The sequence below is a fragment of the Alexandromys fortis genome, unplaced genomic scaffold (assembly GCF_014885135.2).
Source record: "Alexandromys fortis isolate MF-2015 unplaced genomic scaffold, M_Fortis_MF-2015_v1.1 scaffold_23, whole genome shotgun sequence".
Classification (NCBI taxonomy): domain Eukaryota; kingdom Metazoa; phylum Chordata; class Mammalia; order Rodentia; family Cricetidae; genus Alexandromys; species Alexandromys fortis.
Window position 1 is genome coordinate 3,432,489 of NW_026067907.1, and position 20,460 is coordinate 3,452,948.

Here is a 20,460-nt window from a genome sequence, read left to right on the forward strand (position 1 = left end):
CAAAATGTGAAAAAATTTTAGTCTGAGTCATCATCCCCTATTAACTTCCTCCTCTCATAATTTCTCAAAGAATTTCTCAGTCCTTCACCACTATATTAAAGATACTATTCCTCTTCATTATCATGAGTTGAATGAGAGCTAATCCTATGGCTATTATTGTCAATTCTGATACAGTGAGAGAGAGTCGTCCTTATTTTGGAAGACTCCCCGAGAATCCAAGCTTGAATAGAGCAGCTAAACGAGCATGGATTTGTCTTTACCAGGTACTGGACTCGATGCCATTCCAGGTGTTCACTTCTTACAGTGACCTGGAGTCACTGTAGTCACCTAGTGAGAAGGACAGCTTAACTGTGGACCGAATTGGGGCTGCCTTGAGTGCATAGAGGCCTCTTCCTCTCATTCATATTTCTCTCTCTCTCTCTCTCTCTCTCTCTCTCTCTCTCTCTCTCTCTCTCTCTCTCCTTGTATTTGAAAAGCATAAGGAAAGAGAATGGCTTTACATGATTTCTTTAGAAAATTTCAGAGCAATTGGAGAAGAAATTTTAAAACATACTCATAAGGTAATCCATGGAAAAGTGTTAAGAGTGGATTAGCAGTAGTTATGCCTGGACAAAACCAGAGGAGGTGCAATTTTACTTTAGTATTGGAGTCTTTTAAGAACTTAGTGATTACACTATTACAGGTGTGTGGCACCACACTCTTGGCTAGCTTAAAGAATTATCATGACTGTTTGTTACTGAGACAGTTTTAAACCTTCAAATGTTTAAAATAATGAAAGTTGGGTGTCCTGACACACACTAGTAATTTCAGTACCTAGGAGGTTGAGTCAGGAGGTTTACTCTGAATTTGAGACTGGTCTGGGTTGCATACTTTGTTCTAGGCTGGATTGAGCCATATTTTTAAACATCAAAAAAAATTAGCGTTAAGTCTTTAGCATAATAGAATCTGCTTCAGTGATGCATTTGTGTAGGTTGCTTTTCTAGCTGGTTATGTTGATGGGGCCCATGATATGTTTCATTTTTCTCGCTCTGAGTAGGCTGAGTAGAAGGTAGGATGGGGCCTATGGATTTAAGACATGTTTTGTAGGGGAAGTTTGCTTAATTTTATCAACCTGTAATTTTTCTTTCTACCTTGTTGAAAATTATTTAAAGATGAGCATACTTAGTGTTTTAAACTAAGGACAACCTCACTAACACAACCCTCTTCCCACCCCAGTGTTTCAGATCAGTTGCTTCTCAACTTTGCACAGCAAATAAGTGAAGTGTAGGTCATTTAGCAGTTTCCCCAACTTTTACAGGCTGGATGCTCTGTATCACCTCTCAGTTGGTGGCATCCAACTCTATCTTTAGGCGGTTATCAATTATCCCTTAAGGGAGGAGTAACATAATCTTGGTTGAGAATCATGGATTTAGGTTTCATTAAATTGTCTTAAAGCAGTTTGTACTTTGCCTCCTAAGGATGACTCTACTGTTAAATACTTAGTCTTTACCCAGGTTACAAGCTCAGTGAGAACAGTGATGGTGTTGCTTCAGGTCCTCAGCATACAGCATGACCTTTAGATACAGTGTAGAACCCACTTGAGCACATCTCAAGTAAATGAGGGAATGATGATTTAGTAGGCGACTGATGCTAGCTAATATTCTGGACACGTGGTTTTAAAATGCTTAAGTAATTTTATTTTTTAACTTGGATTTTAAAAGACTCTTTTAGTAGGAAGAGTCTTTGACTAATTGAATACAGTTATGTTTTTTGAGGACCCAGTATACCTCTTAAGCATTTCTTTAAAGGTAAATTTTAGGACATTGTAGAAATAAAGATTAGGGGCTGGGCGGTGGTGGCACACGCCTTTAATCACAGCACTCGGGAGGCAGAGGCAGGTGGATCTCTGTGAGGTTGAGGCCAGCCTGGTCTACAAGAGCTAGTTTCAGGACAGGCTTCAAAGCTACAGAGTAACCCTGTCTTGAAAAACCAAAAAAAGAAAAAAAAAAAAAGAAAGAAAGAAAGAAAGAAAAAAGAAATATAGATTAGGTGAAGAAATTTAAGTCAGAACTTGTAATCTATTTTTAATTTTCACTCGAGTGTGGAGAGTGGGAGGGGGGAGGAGGACTTCTCCAGTGAGGTCTCCAGTTAGGATATGCCAGAATTTTATGTTGGATAGTAATTGTGTTCAAGCCTGTTTGGATTTACTCTTTTAAATGGTTATACAGTAGTAGTTTTTTTCTTATCCATAATAATAAAAAGTTATATTACAATAATAATTCAGATTGAATAGATTTTGATACTGCATTTTGATTGTATATAATCACAACCATTCAAGATTACAAAAGAAATTGTCACTGTAGAAATCCGTTTCATATAGTACTAAACCGAGGTATTCTAGACTAGTATTAAGTTAGTAAGAGTAATTTGTTGATATTTAAGGGACTCATGTATCTCCACTCTTCTGAACAGTTGTATTTTGATCATCATTTGCAGTAGGTAATTTAGAATTAGTAGTGATTTTTATTGCTTCCACATACGATTTCAGATATCTCTTTCTAGGGCCAGATTTGCCGTTAATGGACAGTTTTCTGACTCAGTGGTATGACAAAAATGTGATCAACCATGACCGTGAACACTGGCTGAGCTCAAACTCTTGAGTGAGCTCGTTTTGTCTGTTTTTGTTTTCTCAACATCTTTCTCTACTCCTTTCTCTCAGGGTTGTGCCTCTACTCCTGCTTGTACAGACTGCTTTTCCAGCAGCATGGACACAAGAAGCATAGTAAGATGATTCTAACCCACATAAGGCAGGCTCTCTGGGAAATGTTAGGTTTAATTTGGTAGTGAAATTCTGTATTGCTTGTATGGGTAGTACTTGGGAAGAAGGTGGAGTTTGCTTCTTAAAATATATTAGTAATTTTAAAAAGATCATATAGGGAATAAAACTTAATTGCTTTATAAGAAATGTTGGAATTTCTTTAAAAAATGGGGAAGGAAAAGTTACTGGGCTTAATAGTGAGCATATATCATAAATTTACATTACATTTATTTGCATTCTATATTACATAATTTCACTACATTTTTGATAACATTTTAATATGAGTTACAGACCTCATAATTTACGGTTTGGAAATAAATTAACGACATGATATAGGAGTGGAGAAACAAAAACTAAATCAGATTTTAGATTTTCTACTAGAGGGGTTAGTTATGGTACAGATGTCTCGAAAGTCAGGGTTGGTGAACAGTGTTCTGTAGCCTGTACGTGCTCCCACGGTCTGTCTCAAACTTGGTTGTGAACATGGTGTTTGTTTTTTTGTGATTCAGATTGTGTACCTATTTCATCTTTAAAAGAGCTGATAAAGCCAAATTAAGACATAGGAATGAGTTTGTAACTTCCCACTGTGGGTTAAGAAATACCTCAGACTTTGACATTACCTTATTTATTAAGAGTGAAGAATAGATCACTATTTTCCCTGCAGACATTTATGACTGATAAGCAAATGTGTATCAAACACGTTTTTAAAATCTGCAACTTAGTTATTCGCCACTTTGTTTTTCGAGACAGGGTTTCTCTGTGCAGCCATGGCTGTTCTTGAACTCGCCCTCTAGATCAGGCTGGCCTCCACCTGTCCCTGCCTCCTGGGTACTGGGTTTAAAGGCCTGCACCAGCACTGCCTGGCTAGTTTGTCACTTCTCTAGGTTGAGGAAAGGTTTAGGATTTCATTCTTTGACCCTGTTGTTAATTTAATTCTTAGTGGGTGCTTACTGTATGCCAGGAGATTTCCTTAGATACAGCGATAAATGAGGCAAGGAAAGAACGTCTACCTTAGAGGGGTCTGCACTCTCTTGAGCCTGTCTGTCCTGCGCCTGGCTAGGCCCTCTAAGTGCCTGCATTCCTTCCTGCCCTGTTGGGGCTGCTAGGATCCTGCTGTCCAGGCCCAGTTTTGCCGAATAGTCCAAGTGTTTGCCTCCCAGAGCCAGATGACCCGGCATGTGTCGTGCTCACAGTAGACCCAGCCTATTTTCCCAACAGTCAGAAATAAGACAGTGCTGTTGAATTGTATTTGAAAATTTCTGACATTAAAAAACACCCTTCATTTGTTCTTTTAGAATCAGAACTACTTCTTGTAAGACTCATCTTTAAGAGTCCTTTCTTCTGTCATTGAGATAGTTACTCTGTGTATAATTTCTGTTGATCGGTGACAAAAAGCTTAAGTTTTGGAAAAGTAATAGATTTTTATTTAAAATCTTTTGCTTGATCTAAGTATAGAAGAAATTGATACCTTTGTTTTAACACTTTCTGAATTTGGTGTGTTCCTCAGACCTCCCTTCCTTCCTTCCAGCTAAAGTAAAAACAGTTGAGGTTATACAACCTGGGCAGTAATGCAGAGATTCCTACATAGTGGTACCATAAAGACTGCCACAAACAGGTTCAATGGCTTTCTTTAATTCAGTAAATTTTTTGATGCATAAAGTTGACACAGTATTTGAATTAATCAAAGCAGTTCAAATATTGAGGTAAAAATCCTCTTCCATGAGTTGTTATTTGGTTCTGCAGACTAAACCTAGCATTTGTTGCACCAAATATGGTACACCAAATTTTCTAGGGAATAACAAGAGAAAAAGCATGAGTTCAGGACAGTTTTTTTTTTTTTTTCCTGATTCTTTTTAATTTTTTGAAACTAGAGTTTCTCTGTGTAGCCTTGACTGTCCTGGAACTCACTCTGTAGACCAGGCTGGCCTCAAACTCAGATCCACCTGCCTTTTGCTCCCAGAGTACTGGGATTAAAGGTGTGCATCACTACTGCCCAGTCTTTCCTGAATATTTCTGATTTGTGGTTGCTTGAACTCACTGATGCAGAAGCACTCTTCTTCCTGTTACACAGCGTGGTGCTTCAGCCATTGTTTGGGAGAGCTATGTAAAAGCTTGGTAGGTGCTCTCCCCTTTGCAGATGGGGAACTAAGGTCGGCCATTGTGATTTTACCAAAGAAATGCACTTTGTAGCGGTTAGACAGGAAAGAAACGTGGGCACTTTTCTGATTTTCTTGCCCTTTGGGGGGTTGCTTTTTTTTTTTTAAATTTAAATTTAAATAAAAACAGAAATACACAAATGCAAAGCTGTTTCCTGCCTAGTCTTGTGTTTCAGAACTGGGTCTCTAAAGGTCTTTGTTGACAACAGTTTTGTCAAAGGTGATTCACATAGAGGATCTTGTAGACTTGAGGTGATTGTAAATCTTTGATCTATTGGCTGTCACTTTTTGAGGATAATGGTCAATTGCAGCCACCAGGGCATGGATATAAGGGTGGTTTGAAGTGCTGTCACTGGTGTTCTTCATGATGATGGCTTTTTGTCCAGAGTAGTGTCCAGTCAGGACCAATACTGCTCTCCCAGGTTTCATGAACTTGCCCATTTCTGCAGAGAATAAAAACAAGGAGTGACTCAGAAATTTGTAAACCGAAAGCCCAGGAATGGCTAATAATACAAGGAGCCCGGGTCATAGGCCCTAGCTGCCAATAAGGCCACATCGCCTATGGGTTCTGCTTGAACAGGAGATATCCAGTTACCCGACCTGGAGATGCTATTGTGGGGGAAATGCAAGACCCCACCAGTCCTCTTCCTTGCTTTTTGTAAAGGAGGCCCATTAGTTAATGTTTTAGTAACTTAATAGACATCATGTTCAAATATAACTTTCATTTTTAAAAAATTACTTGAAACATACTTGTAGAAAAGTTGCAAGAAACTTTTAGGTGCATACTTTGGATTCTTTTAAAGAAAAGATTTATTTTATATGACAGAGTGTATGTATGTATGTGCTTGTATGTATGTATGTGCATCGAGTGGGTGCCTGACAGAAGTCTGAAGAGGTCGAATCCCCAGGGACTGGAGTTAGAGATGGCTGTGAGACATTGTGTGGGTGCTGAAGAGTCCTCTGCAAGAGAACTGAGCCATCTCTCTAGCCCCAGATTCTTTGTGTTAGATACTTTAGCTTTCTTTCTTTTTATAACACATGAACACAAGCTCTTTTTCTTGAATATTTTGAAGTAAATACCAATTCAGAGTGCCAGCTCCCTCTGAATAGCTGTCTCTTTTAAAAAGATATTTGTTTAGTCGAAATAGAGTGTTATCCATTGGGAGGTTAACAGTGATTATAATTACTGTTGAAGATCTTTGCCTAATTTCATTATATATTGTACCCATGGTTTTCCTTAGAGAATAATTTCTATACCACACTTTAATGTTTTATCTCTTTTAATTTGGAAGCTACTCTATTTTTTTTTAGAGGTTGAGGTGGTGGTGTTTGATGACAGCAGGACAGTTTAGAATTCTCTTCATATTGACTCATCCGCTGTGTAACTTTATGTGTTTTAGGTAGGAGTCCTTCAGAAATAACATTGTGGGCATCCTGACTTCTGAGACTTATAATTTGTGTCATTAGCAGGAGTGGTAGCTCTTGGCTACAGCTTTCTTTGCTTTCTCTACCTTTGTACCATGTCTCTTGTAGGTGTGATATTTTGATGCAAATATAAAAAATATCACTCAAATTTGCCCACTGGTTTTTAGCATAAATTCATTTCTTGCCTGATACAGTCACCAAATGTTATTTTCTAAGTTCTTTGTGTCTGTATTTCTTTGTATCTGTGACAGCTTTCCCTTCTCTTAATTTCTATGTAAATATAATTTTGTATTTTGTTGTAAACTCATGGATTCTTTCTTTATTCATTGGTTTTTAAAGATCTTCTATGGTAGTTGGGCGGTGGTGGTGCACACCTTTGATCCCAACACTCAGGAGGCAGAGACAGGCGGATCTCTGTGAGTTCAAAAGTCAGCCTGGTTATAAGAGCTAGTTCCAGGACAGGCTCCAAAGCTACAGAAAAACCCTGTCTCAAAGATCCTGCGTGGTCAGTTTTGACTAATGAGAGATTATTCAAGCCAACTCTTGGGCAATTTGACATATGCTAATGAGTTTTTGGAATAGCCCCTTATTTTGTGATACAGTAAGTTATTCCTGCCCAAACCTTGATTAGCCATTTCTTCAAGAATTTCAGGCTTCATTTGGTGTCAGGCTCATGGTATGATTAAAACTTAGGTAGTAGCTGGGCATGGTGGTGCACATCCTTAATCTCAGCACTTGGGAGTAGAGGCAGGTGAGTCTCTGAGTTGAAGGCCAGCTTGGTCTACATAGAGAGTTGTACGACAGTCAGGGCTATACAGACAAACCCTGTCCACCAAAAGAAACCATTTAGTTGTATATTGAAAGGTCTATGAAAAAAATTAAAGATTTAAATGGTGTGGCGAGGGAGGGGGACATGATTGGGGGAGGGGGAGGGAAAGGGGAGGCGGAGGTGGGGAAGAGACAGAAATATTTAATAAATAAATAAATAAAAAATAAATAAATAAATTGTGGTAGTGGCAATTTATTAGGACATTGGTATTAAGCCTGCTTGAATCCTTTAGCATTTTATGTAACATTTGTTACACAGTTCTTTATTATAATCATGAAACTAAATTAAACTACTGTAATATTAGAAATAGCTCGTTTGTTTGAGAAATTGTAGTTAATACAGCTATGGGAACTTGCTGCCAAGAAGCTTTTTAATATCCTGATGACTTCCTGTCTCCTATGGTCACTTTGCTGTTATTACCACTTTTCAAACTAAGAGGATGTCGAGGTCTTACTGTTCCACTGTGATGGCCTCAGACAAATATGGGCTGTTTAAATCATGGGGGAATTTAACTGAAGGTTTTCATGTATCTACCTGTGTACTTATGTATTTTGTTTGATCTCAAGAATGATTTCTGCCCTTGGTTTTCTGACATGGTAACTGAATACCATTGTAGTTGTGTTGTGCATCGGGAGCTGTAAGCAGAACTGAAGTCTGGTGTTGTTTTTGACTCCCTTGTTCAGTTCTTGGCATAAACTTGACTTTTGAAAGATGTTGTTCGGTAGACTTGAGGATGAGCACTCGTACTTTATGTATTATTTAGGATACATACCTATGAGCAGTCAAATTAGAGTAAATTTTTTTTAAGTCACACTTATCTGTCTCTGTAGCTCAGACTGGAACTCATAGCTATCCTTCTGCCTCAGCCTCCCTAGCTGGAATTACAGATTTGTAAGCTACCATGCCCAACTACATTTATATATTTATATAACCCAATGTTCTTGGGTTTTGGGGGATTTTTTTTTTAAGATGGTGTTCTTGGGTGGTCTTGAACTTGATATGTAGACCAGATTGGCGTCAAACTCAGAGATCCACTTGTCTCTGCCTCCTGAGTGCTGGGATTAAGAGTGTGTGCTAGCACACCTGGCCAGGATGACTTTTTAAATTTTTTTTTTTAATATGGTTGCTGTCAAAGGAATATGGGACAGTATCCATTGTGCAAGGAGACGTGTGGTAGTCCATCACTCACATGGTGGGATTAGAAAAGAGCCCTAGAGGGGCTTTTAGAGAAAGGAACTTGTAGCACGGATTCTAAATAGTTCTTATAAAAACCTGGTGGGGCTGGAGAGATGGCTCAGAGGTTAAAAGCAGTGGCTGCTCTTCCAAAGGTCCTGAGTTCAATTCCCAGCAACCACATGGTGGCTCATAACCATCTGTAATGAGATATGGTGCCCTCTTCTGGCATGGAGGTGTACAGGCAGGAGGAGCATTGTACATATAATAAATATATCTTAAAAAAAAAAAAAAAAAGAAAAAAGAAAAACCGGAGTCCGATATGGGGGTTAAGATCAGAGAAGCAGTGTGGCCAGCCACTAGAGAGTGCTTACCTCTACCAATGCTCATACTGAAGGGGTGATCCTGTCTCTTTGAATTCTCTGACTGACTGCTGCCTTTATGAAACTTCAGACTGCATCTGAGCTCCTGTCTCCTCCTATCTTATAGTCTTCTCTGTGCTCAGTCATCTCATTCCTGTAGGGTTAAAGGTGTATAGCTCCCAAGTACTGGGATTAAAGGTGTGCCATCACCACAACCTGACTTTGTTTCTCTCTTAGATTGGGTCAGTGTTGTATAGCCCAGGGTGGCCTTGAACTCACAGAAATCCACCTACCTCTGCCTCCTGGAATTAAAGGTGTGTGCCACCACTGCCTAGCCTCTGTGGCTAAATAGTCCGCTTAGCTCTGCACTCTGATCTTCAGGCAAGCTTTATTTTGTAGATTACAAACAAGATAATACTACAGGGACTACCATTGTTACGGATTTTGAGCCCTAAAACCTTATTAATGATTGTGTAAAATTCATGTTTAGGTGAATTTTGTCAAGTCATTTGATAAGTAGATTCACAAACACTTTAAGTTTATGAAAAATCTGCTTGGTTATTAGGTTGACACCATGGTATAGTATGTTTCCTAAATCCATTATCTTCACTAGGGAGTCATTGTTTCCATAGTCTTCCATCTTCACTAGGGACTCAGTAGTGTAGATTTACATGGCTCCTAGCTGATAGATTTGTTTTCTGTCTTTTTTGTTTGTTTGTTTTTTGGTGGCATTTACTTAGTTATTTTTTGAATTTTAGGTGTATGGTGCTTTGCCTGCATAGATGTCTGTGTATCATTTGTGTGTAGGGGACCTGCCATGTTAGAACTGTGAGCTGCCATTTGAGTCCAGGGAATTAAACTGGGTCCTTTGGAAGAACTGCTAGTGCTTTTGCCAGGCCCAATGGCTTTCTTTTTCTTTTTCTTTTTCTTTTCCTTTTCTTTTCTTTATTTTGTAATTTTTATTTATTTATTTTGGACAAGGGCTTGCTTTGTATCCCTGCTACCTCGAACTCTCTCTACTTCAATTCCCCCATACCGGGATTACAGGCATGGGCCACCATACAGTATGGACATTCCATATAGGCATGGGTAGTATTGTTCTTGGAAACTCCATCCCTTCTGTGAGCCAAAAGTACTGTTTGAGACACGAGTCTGTAATGTATTTGAGGTGGTACTATGACAATTTTAATTTAGTTATCACTCGTTACAAATCAAGAAAATGCAAATACTATCAATCTTGGCAGGCCATTCTGAAGGAGAAAGTGCTTGAGCGGTCCTGACAGAACTGAGCATTGGCAGAGTGCCTCAGATCTGAAGTGTTCTTTTCTCTTTGCGTGCAGCTCCTTTCCCTTAGCTCTGTCTTGGTTCTTTACACTTCTGAAAGCTTGATCTGAAGACCTGTTAACAGGCACATATTTTACTTTTCTCCTAGATCTCAGCATCTATTTCTTTTTTTTCAAATCAATGTACTAATTATTATTTCTTTATCTGCCTTCTGTTACCTCTACAGGTATTCTTTTTTAAAAAAGATTTTTGTTTTATGGGATTCAATTCTACATTATCTCGTTTTTTTCCCCCATAGTGTATTATAATTGCAGTCATGTTCCTGTCACCCCAAATCTAAATTTTTCTTCAACTCACTTTTTGCTTTTAAGACTTCAGTTTACTTGGGGGAATAAAGCCATATTTCTTAATACTGACACAAAAACGTGTGATTCATCTGTTTTCCTCAGTTGTGAAACCCAATGAGCTACTTTTTAATGCATGCTGCATCCTTCCCTTTTTATTCTCCATGTTGAATCTTTAGTCCATGCATACATCCTTTCTCTTTTGCATTGCTGTTGTCAGTTTTAAGATGACCTCTGTCTTTAATTTATATGGAAGTTATCTCTTTAGTTTTGCTATAATCACTTAGATTCTCAAACTTCGAAATTAGGCGTTGTGGCATAAGCCTTTAATCCCAACACTTGGGAGGTAGAAGCAAGCAGATCTCTGAGTTTAAAGGCCAGCCTGCTTAGTCTACATAAGCTAGTTTCATGCCAGCCAGGCCTACATAGACCGATCTGTCTCAGAATAAAACAAAAACTAAAAAGCTTTCAGATTCTTTCTCTCTCTCTCTCTCTCTCTTTTTTTTTTTTTTTACAGTTTGACTATAAGGCTTTCTATAAGACTATACAAGAGAATTAATGATCAACTCTCAAAGTAAACATGTCAATTATATACAAGGATGATTTTTTTTATTTAAGATGGTTCTTTTTATTAGACATGGGTGTCGTGCTGTTGTACACGTAGAGAGGTCAGAGGACAGCTCTGTGGAGTTGATTGTCTCCATCTTATGTGTGTTCTAGGGATTGAGCTCATGTCAGGCTCCACCACCACCACTTTTACCCTCTGAGCTATCTTGCCTACCTACCCTAAAAGAAACTACAAAGCGTCCAGATGATGGTGGGATCCTTTGAGTGGGCACCGTGCTGTGTTGACCTTTCTGTCTCCCCCATTTGTACCCTCCCTCAGGAAAGCACTTCATCTTATGACAGTAGGGGATCAAGGTATTTTTGTTTTGTTTTGTTTTGTTTTTGGTTTTTCGAGACAAGGTTTCTTGTAGCTTTGGATCCTGTCCTAGAACTCACTTTGTAGACCAGTCTGGCCTTGAGCTCATAGAGATCTGTCTGACTCTGCCCCCAAGTGCTGGGATTAAAGGCGTGCACCACCACTGCCCAGCTTGGGTATCAAGGTTTTAAGTTAAATTGTGTGTGTGTGTGGGGGGGGGGGGGGGGGGGGCAGTTTATATCAGTCCTGAGGCTTTGGTTACACATCTTTGAATGAGATCACTGTATTCAAGTGAATTTAATCATGAGGAAGTTGAGTAAATTCATTCTGCTATCTTGTATTGGATTGTTTAATTCCTTTTAGCATCCATGTGTACTTAGTAAATTTTAGCTATTGTGGATGAGAAAAAAAAAAAAACAAGCAAAACAAAAAGCTTTCTTGGCTACTGTTTAATGTAAGGTCATAGTTTTCCAGGATAGATGGAGAGGAAGAGAACTCGGGGTTTCTGCTAGAACATGGGTGTCAAATTGTAATCTTAGGTATAAAAGAGATTCACTTTCCATCTTTCAGTACAGAACATTTTAGTTGAGAACCACTTTGTTTTTTGTGATGATATATATTGGTTAATCTCTAAAAAGTTATTCGTTAGATTTAGCTTTGGGCAAGTAGTATTATCTAGAGAATTTAATAATTTTTTTCCTTGTAATTTCTTAGTACTGCCTTTTGATAGTTGTGGACTATAACATTTTTTTTTTTCAAAAAAAATACTTAATTTCTTGGGGCTGGAGATGTTGTAAAGTAAGTTAAGAGTACTTGCTGCTTCTTGCAAAGTATGTGGCCAGTTATAAGCCTAGGTCCATGGGATCTGATGCCCTCTCTGGACTCCACTGGCACCAGGTACGCAGTGTTGTAGTGGAGTGGTGGGCCGCTTCCTGCCACTCAGAAGGGCTCCTGGCCACCGGCTAGCTTTACCCGAAATAACAACACACAAACTGTATTCTTTTAAACACTGCTTGGCCCGTTAGCTTCAGCCTCTTACTGGCTAACTCACATCTTGATTAACCCATTTCTAATAATCTGTGTAGCACCACGAGGTGGTGGCTTACTGGAAAGATCCTAATCTGCATCCATCTTGGAGAGGAGAGCTATGGCATCTGCCCCACTTCCCTTCTTCCCAGCATTCTGTTTGGTCTACTCTGCCTATCTAAATTCTGCCCTATCAGGCAAGCAGTTTTCTTTATTAATTAACCAATGAAAGCAACAGATAGACAAATGACCTTTCTCCATCACAGTGTACATATATACATGCAAAAAAAAACCTCTCAAACACATGAAATATGAAATAAAAAGAAATCTTAAAAAGAGATGCTGAAAAATATTTGCCTTATAATACAAAATATAGTTTGTGGCCTGATTAAGTAGTCAGCTGATTTGATCTGTGTTGCTGAGGACTGGTCAGTGCAGTTCAGTATTTCCTATTGAACCTGAATTTGGTGTCTCCACTAATGACCCCATCCATCACTTGAGGCAGAGGTAGGAGGATTGACACAAGTTTAGAGCTGGCCTTGATTACCTAATGTGACATTTTATGGGATCGGAGAGGGAGCGATGGGAGGGTTTGTTTTGTTTTTAGAAAATTATTATGTTTATTATATCCAGTTGACAATTTTTGATCATTTTCCCTGCTCTTGTTTTTGTATTTAGTTCATCTATTTAGGATATTACGATGAATTTGAAACATTTACACTTATTATGTAAAATTAAAATTTTCTGTTATTTCTAAGATAATTATTTTAAACCTCATTGACTACGCTAATACAAGGACAGAGCTTATTATTTCTCATCTTAATTATTTAAGTTAGTTGGGTTAGCAGTATATCTTATTCTATTAAATGTCTTTTCTTGGCCATGTAAGTTATTTTTTCTTTTTTATTGAGGGGGCTTATTTTCAATTTTTTGTATCATCTATAATGCTGATAAGAAAGCGATTGTGATTATGGCCTGTTAAGTGTGTTGAGTCAGTAGAAGAATTTTTTGACTCTTACATTTAGTGTCATACTGCCAACTTCTCCTGGGTGTTAAAGTTGTGTATAAAATGACCATTTTGCTTTTTTTTCCCTTAGTTTCTTTTTCTGTGCTGAAAACTTGTATGTGTATTTATTTCCAGGGTTCATAAGTGTCCTTACTATGTAATTTCTTTAAAGTATTTGTTAAAAGTTGATTTCTTTGATAGTTTCAGTCACGTAGATAGTATATTTTGATCATACTCATTCATTACAATACCTGCTACCCTCTACCACTTCCTCTGAACCTCCTTTTCTTCCTAACAAGTCTCTCTCATGCCCCCTCATATTTAATGGCCTACTCAGTTTAATTAGGGTTGCTGGCAGAAACAAAGGTGTGGTGTTATTTACTGGAGCGCAGGCATTTATTTTTCCTATTTTCTTTAAAGTTTCTTGATGACTCTAGTGTAATTGTCCTTTTGTGATTAATATTTAATTGTCTTTTTTTTGCATGCGCACGCATTCAGTGTCTGTTTGCAAGCCATCTGCTTTGTCCCTTGAATGTACCTAGCACACATTTTGCTTGATGTAGTCTAAAAGTTGGCTAATAGTTGACAGGTATTTTAGTCTCAACTTTTGCCTTCCTTCTTCAGAAGTCTTTATGGAGGCACAGTCCAGAATGAGCCTAGGACTTGTTAGTTAATACACAGAAGAGTGTCCCCTGTTCACACTGGGATTCCCACAGTCTCCAGATTTTATGACTCTTCTGTTTTTCTGTTCAGAAAGTTACCTGCTATGATTGAAGTAAAGAAAAACAATGAAACAGGACGGCCTCACACCTTCCGTTTCTTAGATAATGCAGTCTCCTTTTCCTTGTGCTTCTGGGTTGATGCTCATGCTGTAAACGGAGCTGCCTTCCAGTTAAAAAGGAAGCAGGAGAAGGGGAAGGAAAAGTCTCTCTTTGCTTTCCCCCCACTCCTCCTTACCATCTCCCTAGTGCCTTTTTCTCTGCTGTTCTGGTTGGATACAGGGCAGGTTTCTACTGGCTGCTTTGCTTTTGTTGGCTGCACAGTTCTTCAGTTTCTGCCAGCACTGGGCTCAGCCTGATGGCGGAGTACCCAGTGCTCTGGAATTTACCTGCTCTCTAAAGCCTCCTCATACCAGCACCACACAGCATTGAGGCTTGACACTCATCTTCAGTTGGCCTGCTTTTATACTTTTGAGTCATTGGATAATTTTGTTTAGTCCTGGGTTTTTTCAGTTGCCAACAGGGAGGGGCTGCAGAAGGGGACATGTGTTTGTGACCTATCAATCTTGACCTGAAATGTGTACTTCTTAATAATATTTTTAGCTCTCCCATTCCAACAATTTGACATGAAAGGACCTCTATACACAACTTTGTGGCTTAAGTATAGTTCTTTAAATAATGTTTGTTTATAGGGAATGTTGACTATTATTTTTGCTGCAAATACAATTTTGAACTTAGATTCTAAAATATTTTCCTTTCAAATAGTATTCAAAAACTAATATTATTCTTTTTTTTAATTTTATTTATTATCTATACAGTGTTCTGTCTGTGTGTATGCCTGCAGGCCAGAAGAGGGCACCAGACCCCATTACAGATGGTTGTGAGCCACCATGTGGTTGCTGGGAATTGAACTCAGGACCTTTGGAAGAGCAGGCAATGCTCTTAACCTCTGAGCCATCTCTCCAGCCCCAACTAATGTTATTTTTAGGCAGTTACTGTACTTGAAAAGTAGGATATTGTTAATTTAATTACTATCCACATGAGAATGCTTATAGCCCACAGGAAGGACTGGGAAACATACCAGACTTCATGGTGCTGTAATGGTGTTGATAACTGCTTTGATTTGTAATTTTTGGTGCTGGGGATTGTGCACCCAGGTGTCACACATGGTAAACACCAGGTCCTACTAAAGCTATAAAGGTTATAATGTTAGGAAAACAAATGTTTCCCTTTCTTGATATTTTGTACTTCAAAAAATGTTTTAGATTTTTTTTTATTCTGAGAAAGTTGTACATTATTTCATACTCTTCTGTATGCTCTTACTGTTACTGCACTGTTGTGCTGCTCTAGAAACGTGAATTTAATGGCAGACCTCATGGCCTTGTCTTACATTCCTACTGTCTGGTTTCAGTGAGTAGGTTTTGAATGAGTGATGAATTGTGAGATTATACATAATTTATTTTTTCCTTCTTTTGTGGTTTTTAAAATAGTCCATATTTTCTGTATTAAAATATCTTGAATTGGAAAATAAAGGTCAGTCAGGGAGATGGCTCAGTGGATAAATCCACTTGGTGTCAATCCAGAGGATCTGATCCATATGGCAGGAGAGAACCTGTTCTTGCAGTTGTCCTCCGACGTCCATTTGGCATGTGTACACAAACTCATACATAAATAATGTAATTAAAATATGTTTTAGGAAAAGAATCATAAGCATTCTTTTATAACTAAGAAAAGTTATTTATTGTTGTAGGAGGCCGCTTGTTCATTCCTGGCTACCCAGACTAGAAATAATCACTAATTATTTAAACCATTGCTTGGCCAATCACTTAAGCATATTACTAGCTAGCTCTTACCTCTAGAATTAACCCATTTCCATTATTTTATATTTTACCACGAGGCTTGTGGCCTATCTGCAAGGTTCCAGCTGGCAGCTCGCATCTTTCCCCTCTGGTAACTTTTTTACCCCAGTGTAGTGATGAGGTGAGCTGCCTACATCCGCAGCTACGTCCCGCCGCCCAGCTAGCTTTACCTGAAATAATTACACGGACACTGTATTCGTTTAAACACTGCCTGGCCCATTACTTCTAATCTCTTATTGGCTAATTCTCACATCTTAATTAACCCATTTCTAATAAATCTGTGTATCACCATATGATTGTGGCTTACTGACAAGATTCTAGCCTATGTCTGTCTCGGGCCTGAGAGCCATGGCGTCTGCCACACTGCCTTCTTCCTCCCAGAATTCTGTCTACTCCACCTATCTAAGCTGCTGCCCTATCAAAAGCCAAGGCTGTCTCTTTATTTAACCAATAAAAGTAACACATAGACAGATGACCCACCTACACCATTTCCCCTTTTTCTATTTAAACAAAAAGGAAGTTTTTAACTTTCACATAGTAAAATTACATATAACAAAACAGTTATCAAGCAAGAATTACAGTCACAATATTTATATCTATTTTATCTTTTATCATAATTAAGGAAAACTATAACTAAGCATTCTTCAACTCCATCAAAGACTCCAGAAGGATATAATATTACCTAAGTAATCAAGCAACTTCCAAAACTCTAGAAATGACAGAGACATCTCATTGCCTGGACAGTCACCCAAAGTTCCTCTGTACCGTTGGGGCATCCATCTTCAGCCTACAGGCCCATAGTATCCAGCAGACATTTCCACGAAGCAGGAAACTTCGAAGACAGTTCAGTCACTTTTTTTCTGTGTCCTGTTTCCAAAATATTCCAAGCTGATGTCTGCTCCCCTCAGGTGAGGCACCTGATGGGAGGTTGGAGAAAGAACTGTATCCAAGTGTGGCCTTAGTGACCCTGAGCTTAATGAGGTCCCTCACAGGAGCATGGTGACTTAGAGACAGCTGCGTCACTGAAAGGTTTACCCCAGCATGGTTGACAGCTGCATCCTTGCAGCTGCCAGCCTAACTTGCAGGTTGCCCCACCAGTTTTCTCCCTCTAGTTGCTTAACTTCTCTCCTAATTTGGGAGGAGCCTTGTGCTGTTTGTAGCTTTTTGAAGCCTTTGTGGGTTTTTTCTTTTTCTTTTTTTTTCAAGACAGGGTTTCTCTGTGTATGTAGCCCTGGATCTCCTGTGTAGATCAGACTCAGTGACTTCAAACTCAGAGATCCCCCTGCCTCTGCCTCCCAAGAGCTGAGATTAAAGATGTGCACTACCGTGCCTCACTTTTTGTTTTTAGACAACAGCTTTATTGAGACATCCACACTATACTTTTCATCTGTTGAAGTGTGCAATGTATGAGTTTTTGTATATTACACTAATAACTCTTTAAAGCTGTGGGAACCAGGCAAGATGATTCAACTCTGGAATTCTAGTATTCCCTGAGTTTTAAAAGTTTCAAGAGCTCTCTGTATCTTTGTGGGGTGAGCCACCCTCAGCTCTCCAGGGGCAATGTTCTAATGTGAAGAAATGTATTCACAGCACTCCATTTTCCCTCTACCTCACAGTATTTATCTGCCCCTTCTTTTGTGATGCTCTGAGCTTAGAAAGGGGTAATTTACATGTCTGTTTAACCCATCCTTATGGCTTACATTGGGCCATTGTACCACAGCAGAGGTTATTTTAGTATGAATGGTTATGAGTTTCTACAGTAGCCACTGCCCACTGCAAAGAAGAATAGCCTTCCTGAGCAGGAGCAACAGCATCCGCAGCTGAGGAGTACACACAGATGTCTAGAAGATAGTTTGACAGGCACATTACATCTGTAGCAGTTAGTCTCCTTTTGAAGCCTTGGATAGCTCCAGCCACAGATTTTTATCTTGACTTAGAGTATCAAATACGGTTTCCTCAAGGGAAGATAATTTTAAAGTCAAACAGAAAATAGGGACCTCATCTATCACCATTATTCCTGCACATACATGATGGATGATATGTCGTCAGAATCTATAATCCAGCAGGACTGTTGGCGACAGTTTTTGCACACCAAATTGTGGAGTGTCTTTCAGAGATTCAGTGAACAGGGCAGGACATGTCCAGCTCATTAGTAGTTGGATTTCCCCTAGTTCTGCAACCAAAATCTGTGCTGTCCTAGCAAAAAAGGACTTGCCATCTAATTTGTGGAAACAACCAGCACCAAGGGCCATAGTCTTTTTGATTTAGATATAGGATATGGGGACCTCCCGGACCAAGAACTCATAGGGGTGGAGTTACTGTGGGCTCAGGGATTTTCATTTAATAACCTTACAGCTTCTGTCAATGTTTTTTCTTTTTTCTTTTTCCTTCTTTAAGTAGGGTGCATTTATTTAAATTAACTTTTTTTTCAGTTTTCTAAATCTCGGATACCCAACAGTTGGTTTTACATAATGAGATCGTCTTACAAAGAGTGAGCAGGATCTTTGCCCATCCAGGATTGTCCTTTTTGAGGAAGTATCCATTGGTTTTAGGATTTATCACTTAGCATAATATTAAAAAGATCACTTAGCAAGTTCCAGTGCAGCCTGAAAAGATTGTATCCTTGTTCTGGCAGAAGAGCAGTGATGAGGTTTGATAATGTGGTCCGTGAACCATCCTGATTCTCCATCCTAGGGTGCTTCCAGGGGTGCTCTGCACTTCCACCCCACAGGCTCAGTGGAGTTGTGTACTTGACCAGGCTAGGGACCAGGGGAAGCAGGACCACATTTTTGCCTACCTTGACTGCCATTGTAGCTGATTTCTTGTAACCTCTGGGCTGGTTTTGAGGCCACTGCCTTTCCATTGACCACAGCTGACTGCAAAGGTCAGTGGGTGGATGAACAGTTTCTACCCCACAGTAGTAATTTACTCTAGGATACTAATTCCTACCCCCTCCCCTTAAAAAAAAAACAACTTTGTACTATTCTGTCATCTCTTTAACCTTTTGGCGAAGTGTTTGGCCTTCCGGAGACAAATGCAACATTGGGTTTTCTGACATTTCTTAGTACTTTCCTTTCACATGTATCTAGTCACATTTACCATCAAGTGAACTGGATAGATAGACCCTTTTGCTTGCCCTTGTGGTATCATGTCTTGAGTGCTGGAGCAGCCTCTGAACTTTATTTACATCTCTGAAGTCAGTCCCATCCACATACCTGTTCCCACATGGCTCATTGATGGTGCTGAAGTCCCCATGCCAGTTGTGAATACCAGCTGCTCTAGCTTCTTCCTGCCTCCTTGTGAACAGTCCTTTGGGCCTGGTGAATTGGAATTAAGCACTGCCTCTCACACACCCAGTATTCCTCATTAATGCTGTCTTTTGCTTCCCGCTTATATTTATGTGGATCTTAACAGGCAGTCTATCAGGGATTGATTTCTGTTACATTGCCTCAGATTGTGCTGCCTTTGTCTCAAGGACAGACAGCTAGGTGCTGTCTGGTTTCTCCATTCCCCTGGCACTCAGACTGATCTTATCTATTCCTATGGCTCATAGCCTCATGAACTAGACTGTGGGGAGTTGTTTTCATTTCTTATTTAAAAGTCTTTCCAATTGAAGCAGTTTAGATGGAGTATATTACTTGTTTATCATCGTTTCTGTACTGGTTCATTGTTAAGGCCCTCATCTGTATACTGATTCTTGGATTTGTTCATTCTGTAGAAAAGGTCAAACCTGAGAAGTATCTTCTTTTTTTTAATTAAAAATATTTATTTAGTTTGCGTATGTGCATGATGTGTGTGTGTGTGTTTGTGAGGGTGGGGGTGCATGTGGTATGGTATGTGTGTGCAGGTTAGAGGCTGATTTTATGGACTCAGTTCTCTGCTTCCACCTTATGTGGATTCTAGATACCAAACTTCAGTTGCTAGACTCTTTAACAAGCATCTTTACACAGAAATCATCTCTCTAACCCCTAGGAATATCTTCTGTTCTATTTCGCCTTCACTATTTAATTTTGCCCCAGGTTACAAATCTTTCTGTCTGGTAAAGGGTTTTTAAGGGCAGATAATGATTGGTATTTCGTTAGTGTCTCACCAGCATAACGAACAGCAGACCAACATCTTCATGTCATCCTTCCTTATTTTTCTTGAGTGTGTGCGTGCATGTGTATGCTAAATTAGAGGCCAATATAGAGAATAGGATAGCATCCATTTTTTTTTTATTTTTGTAATTCCTTTCTTTGTTATAGTAATTTATTTTTATGTGCATTGTTGTTTTCCCTGTATGTATGTATTTGTGAAGGTATCGGGTCACCTGGAACTGGAGTTACTGACAGTTATAAACTGCCGTGTGGGTGCTGGGAATTGAACCCCCAGTCAGTGCTCTTAACTGCTGAGCCATTTCTCCAGCCCTGTAATTTCTTTCTTATAGAGTTTGTTCTTTGTAGACTGGAAGATGAGCCTCAGTTGAATGTTGTATGGCCCAAAGCAAAGACCACATAACTTGCCTCTGTAGCTTGCTTATGATTGGTTCTCCTATGCAATACTTCAGGGCTTGTACTAC

The 20,460-nt window shown here is 39.2% G+C and overlaps 1 protein-coding gene across 6 annotated transcripts in view; it reads left to right on the forward strand.

The window, feature by feature from the left end:
* Positions 1 to 20,460, forward strand: part of Scaf8 (SR-related CTD associated factor 8) — a 186,016-nt gene that overhangs the window by 2,985 nt on the left and 162,571 nt on the right. For 4 of the 6 annotated variants that reach the window (XR_007590657.1, XM_050135813.1, XM_050135812.1 and 1 more), the window contains exon 2: positions 2,699 to 2,761. The exons of the other annotated variants lie outside the window; for them this stretch is intronic. Coding sequence is in view for 3 of the 4 variants with exons in the window: in XM_050135813.1 (XP_049991770.1) it covers positions 2,699 to 2,761 (63 nt within the window). In the remaining variant the exon portion in view is untranslated. The remainder of the gene's footprint in view (positions 1 to 2,698; positions 2,762 to 20,460) is intronic. 6 annotated transcript variants of the gene reach the window in all.